Below are 5,284 nucleotides of genomic sequence, written 5' to 3'. Positions count from 1 at the left end.
TTCAACAACAGTATGACATATAGGTAAGAACCGTCAAAAATGATCTTTCTTCCGAGTACTCTTTGACAGTTAGTAAGCAAATTTCCATTTGACTTGATCCAAATAAAAGTTCTAAGCATAGAAGCCACATTTAAACCCTAATCACCCTCCCTCCCTCACAACCTCCAGTATATTTTCTCTAATTATAACTTGATATTTGCACAAAATCGTCTTTTTCATGTTATAAACACTACACGTGGCAAGGTACTAGGCTAGTAGCACCCCCACATATACCAAGGAATATATTTTTGTGTGAGAGAGAGAGATAATAAAGCCCCTCCTAAGAAAGTTGAACAGCACCACCCAGAGCGAGCTTTACTTTTTCGATCAGTTAAAACAGTTCACCGGCGATCATGCCGCACCTCGTTCGCGAGAATCTCTTCATCGGCAACATCACCGACGCAGTCGACGTACTCCAGAACGGCAGCGCCACCGTCACTCATATTCTCTCCGTCCTCAGCTCCGCCTCGATTTCCTTCTTCTCCGAATACAAGAAGGGTCTCACCATCCCCACCAAGGAGATAACCAAGGTCTACGCCGGCGGCGGGGGCGCCTCCGCCTCCGAGGATGATGGCTCCGGGGGTAAGCTGCTGTACTTGTTGGAATATGCGGGGAAGGATTTGAAGCTGGTGAGAATGGGGGTTCCTGTTAGGGATATGGAGAGTGAGAATTTGCTGGATTATTTGGAGGTGTGTTTGGATTTTATTGATAAGAGTAGAAAAGAGGGCTCTGTTTTGGTGCATTGCTTTGCTGGTGTGTCTAGAAGGTACATACTGATATCTCAATTCTCTCTTTCTTTTTCGTATTGAAGTCTTTGTTTGATTTTCGTTGCAAAATGAGTTAAGTTCCCATTTTCGGAATACCGTGTTTCAGCTCAATTGGAACAACTTGTTATGTAGTTCCCATTTATCTTTCAATGCCATGTTGCTATTGGGATGGGAGCAAAGAAGTAAAGATTTTTCATTGGAGGAGTTCTAGACTAAAGCTAGACGATACTAGTGTATGACAACTGTAATAAATAGATGAAACTAGGACTTCAGTTTCAGAATGGATTGTGAATCAAAATAGGGGAAATTTGCACAGTGGTTCAGTTGAAAAGGAATCGTAGGGTAGAGTTAAGATTGATCCTTGTGAGCATAGCACCATAAATTGAAGGGAACTTTCTCAAATCCATCAGTGTAGAAAATGATGGTGTTGAGAACATTTTTTTGTTGCTTGATAATGGTCTGATAAACCAGGTTAACGGTTTGATGCATGGACCAAGAAAGTGAAACAATTTGACGTACAGAAGAGGCTCGTAAACTAAAGTAGAATCTTATATTATATTCTGCATAAATAATTGACTCGTTTTTCAAATTCTATTAGAAAGTGGCAGAACTATGAACGTTTTCTGGTTTGTATGTTTGCTTGTTTTTCTTTAATCACAGCATCATCATGTAAGTCATAAGATACAAATAGCTTTTTCAGTTTTCTGAATTGTCTAGCTTAAAAGGGTTTACACCCTTGTTTGCATGTGTTTGTTGCAGTGCAGCTATCATTACAGCATATCTTATGAGAACAGAACAGTTATCGCAAGAAGGTATGAGCAGATCATTGCTTGTTTAAAGTGTTGTCAGTCTATATATCTTTATCATCATCATAGCTGTTATATTTTGGAAATCCAACATAACTGTTTCTATGACTTGGGTAAATAGTAGTTTTTGGCATGCTTAGTATATAAACTTTAAACAGTTGAAGATAGAAAAGCTTTTAAGCCATTGGGATTACAAAATGAAGAGCAGAAACTGGACTATACATGCTCAGTTGCTCAAGTATTTGCCTTTCTTATTTCTTTGGAATAAATTTTATAAGGTCTAGAAAAACAAGAGCTTTTGAGTAGCTTGTATAATGTCCCAAGTAAAATAAAATGAATAATATATATGAGTAATTCAAGTCAACTGAAAGGATAGGAGATTGGGCAATCCTTTGTTGCTTCACCATTTAACTGTTTTTTTTTTTTGGTTCTTTCTCTTACTTATGCATGCCTGCAGATGCACTAGGATCCCTGCGACAGAGCTGTGAGTTTGTTTGCCCCAATGATGGTTTTCTAAATCAGGTGATGCAAGGCTCTTCTATAGCACATTATTTACCAGGATTATACTACTGCATGCTGATTTCACTGTATATAACCTATCATGAATTTTCCATTTATCTTCTCTTTTATTATTTTTCAGCTAAAAATGTACGAAGATATGGGCTTCAAGGTTGATCAAGCCAGCCCTATATATAAGTCTTTTCGCCTCAAAATATTGGGTACTCTACTTTTCTTCTGTTTCGCCTTTTTTCTGGTTGGTCTGCCTCAATCAAGGATATTGATTTATATGTTATGCATTTATGTCTACATAATTCTAGTTTTCCAACATTATGTGAGCGAAATGTTCCATGGACACATAGAGTAGGCTCTAATGCATATGCTATCAATTGATAAATGTATCATGGTCTTGAGTATTGTGATATTCTTATTTAAAAATCCTTATTACGTAGGTATTGAGGAGCACTGGCCTACCTAACAGGTTGTGTATCCTTGGAAGTAAGGCTAGCAGTAATCAGTGTTTCAATCCAAGTACTTTTTTTCCCCTCAAAATTCAACACAAGTAGTTTGACCAATTGAAACTATACAAGACCCATGAGGTGTTTTTTGAGCATCAGAGGTGTAATCTATCCAAATATATGTCTTGTCCCATCTAGGTTGGAGAAAATAAGTTAAAGAGAAGCAGGTGAGACTTTTCAGCTGATAAATACTGGAGGTGTGGGATACTTTCATTTCAAAACTAATTACCTTTCTTCCCACTGGGGATGTTGGTTCAGCTTGTTGGTTGATTATTGCTTAATAAATGTCATTTTGAGAAGTGGGATGGTTGGAATTGTTTAGCTTGAGCAAGGAATGAACAATCCAGGATCATGAGGAAGTCCCAAGAGAAGTTGAATTTCTCTCTGCCCCCTTCCCCCACCTCCTTCCATAAAGCGATATAATTATTATTTTTTGTTTTCCTGTATATTCAAGACATATCTACCATGCATATTTATTTGTTACGTTTGGGCTCTAGAATGAACTACAGGGTTCTCAGTCAATTTTAGATTCTGGTACCAGCTGGTATTGTATATACCAGTTTAAAGAAATCGAGGCAGCTATTGCTTATAATCTTTGTTCCATTTTATCTTAATACAATTTTTCGACACTCTGGTACGGCCGTTCTGCAGCGCAATTTTTGGGGGAGGGGGGAAACATGTTTGGAGGCTGCGTTCTATATTTCTGACGATGAAACTGTGTTTTGGGGGCTAGTTGGGGATACTTTAAGGTTCCAAAAGGAAGTGAAAACAGTCAAAGGATATGGTATAAAAGTACCATAAACAAGTTTCTATACCAGTTACTTTCTTAACCTATAGCTTAAAGTGACATAACCCATACAAGTACCTGATAAATTTGAATCAGCCTTTGCAATAAAAAGAATCTGAGTCTTTAGGCAAACTAACTTGAGAAATATCTACATATCCTAACTGTGATCTACTGTAACTTGAATTTTATCGTTATTATATTTGGCTGCTCCTCTACCTTGGTAATTGAATAGTGGGGTGTGGTGGTGAAAGGCCAAAAGAAATACCTCCCATAACAGCAGTAACAATTTTGGAAAGAATGGTAATTACATGCGACTGTTCCTTTATGTTTACCATGTCAAATTTTGTTTTGCTCACAAGACATATTTAGTTCTGCTTACTTACTCTTCAACCATTTTGATGGAAGTCTCGAATATCAGTGGCTAGTGTAAATTTCCCTTTCGATTGAAGAATTTTTGCCCCTTTCAGGTGAATCTTATTATCGCGGAGATAAAATAGACAGCTCTAAATTTGGTGCTGATCCTGGTTTGCCCAGTGAAGTTACCTCTCAAGTGGAATCATCTCCAATCGGAGGAAAAAATGGGACATCTGCATTTCGCTGCAAAAAATGCCGAAGACTTGTTGCAGTACAGGATAATGTTGTGGACCACATTCCAGGTCAGGGTGAGACATCTTTTGAATGGCGCAAGCGGAAAAGTAGCAATTATAACAACTTTGAGGATTCTGAATGTTCATCCATATTTGTTGAGCCTCTAAAATGGATGACAGCAGGTAATTAGGCCTTATTTCTAGACTCTTTTTTTTTTTTTGAAATGATTTCTAGACTTCTTTGCTGGTCTATAATTTTGATGAGTACTGTTTTCTTGAGTTTTAACTGAACTACCTAGCCTCTTGAAAAGCGATTCCTCAGTTCTTTTGTCGCTTGAGATTAATGTATATAGTTGCAGCCAAATTGTCAATTATTCTTGACAAATTTTACGGCATTTCTGGTGCATCTTTTTCTCTATATTTTGAAAATTAATAAAGCAGAACTTTTTCTGTATTTTTTTTATTTGTGATTTTCTGTTCTGCGTGATTTAGCCTAGGAAATAATGTACACTGTTTTGGTTGTTCTCTATCACCCAGTGGAAGAAGGTGCAATGGAGGGCAAGTTGTCCTGTGCACATTGTGAAGCTCGTCTGGGTTACTTCAACTGGTCAGGCATCCAATGCAGTTGTGGGAGCTGGATCACCCCCGCCTTCCAGCTCCATAGAAGCCGAGTGGACATGAGCAGTGTCTAATATCTGTGAAGATAAAGCCTTTGGGAGTTGAGCCCACTTCAAAAGATTAGTTCAAATACCTCCAAATGGTAGTTTAAGTGTCAGTTACTATTTAACAATATATATAGTTTTCAAGATAACAGCAAGCATAGAAGAACAGGAGGTTTTATGGTGTTTTTCGCAGTGTTTGTAACCCGAAGACCAAATTTGAGTAGCTGCAGCTCGAGAAAATGCTGCGCTTTTCTCCGATTTGTGTTGCATGAAATTTGAGTTATCATTGCAACAGGAACTGGTTTAATTTCTTGACTGATCCAATGTTGTGCTGATTGTGCTGTCATGTAGTTATATATTTGGTGTGATTTTTTTTTTTGGTCATTATTTGGTTTGGTTGCTATCTGAATTGGTCGGTTCTTGGAGAAGATCGATGTTACAGGGAAGTAATTGCTCTTCTTCTTGTGCTAACTACTTATATATTTCCTATGTTGTTGTCTGTTGCCCAGTTCTGGGCGTCTGTTGTAAACTTAGTTGCTCATTTCTGGGCATCTGTTGTACTTCCTCTGTTCTATAAATGAAAGTTTGCCCTTGTTCAAGAGGGGGAAAAAAAAAAGTTT

The 5,284-nt window shown here is 37.8% G+C and overlaps 1 protein-coding gene across 2 annotated transcripts; it reads left to right on the top strand.

Moving 5' to 3' along the window:
* Positions 1-286: 286 nt before the first annotated feature.
* Positions 287-5,041, top strand: LOC112181347 (dual specificity protein phosphatase 12). 2 transcript variants are annotated; one of them, XM_024319730.2, is made up of 6 exons: positions 289-805; positions 1,566-1,618; positions 2,070-2,134; positions 2,253-2,331; positions 3,883-4,185; positions 4,540-5,041. In XM_024319730.2, the coding sequence occupies exons 1-6, from the start codon at positions 393-395 to the stop codon at positions 4,692-4,694; spliced, it is 1,068 nt and encodes a 355-aa protein (XP_024175498.1). In that variant the 5' UTR covers positions 289-392; the 3' UTR covers positions 4,695-5,041. The 2 variants fall into 2 exon arrangements, with proteins under 2 accessions (XP_040368250.1, XP_024175498.1); XM_040512316.1 differs by lacking the exon at positions 1,566-1,618 and having other exon boundaries at positions 287-805; positions 2,062-2,134.
* Positions 5,042-5,284: the final 243 nt, after the last annotated feature.

This window comes from Rosa chinensis, unplaced genomic scaffold (genome assembly GCF_002994745.2).
Source record: "Rosa chinensis cultivar Old Blush unplaced genomic scaffold, RchiOBHm-V2 RchiOBHmChr0c29, whole genome shotgun sequence".
Taxonomy (NCBI): Eukaryota; Viridiplantae; Streptophyta; class Magnoliopsida; order Rosales; family Rosaceae; genus Rosa; species Rosa chinensis.
Note: the sequence above shows the minus strand (reverse complement) of the source record. Positions and strands in the feature narration are given on the sequence as shown.

Coding starts and splice junctions, on each gene's coding strand:
- LOC112181347 (XM_024319730.2), top strand. CDS start 393: ATGCCGCACCTCGTTCGCGAGAATCTCTTCATCGGCAACATCACCGAC. Junction 806..1,565: donor TTTGCTGGTGTGTCTAGAAG/GTACATACTGAT, acceptor TGTTTGTTGCAG/TGCAGCTATCATTACAGCAT. Junction 2,332..3,882: donor TTTTCGCCTCAAAATATTGG/GTACTCTACTTT, acceptor TGCCCCTTTCAG/GTGAATCTTATTATCGCGGA.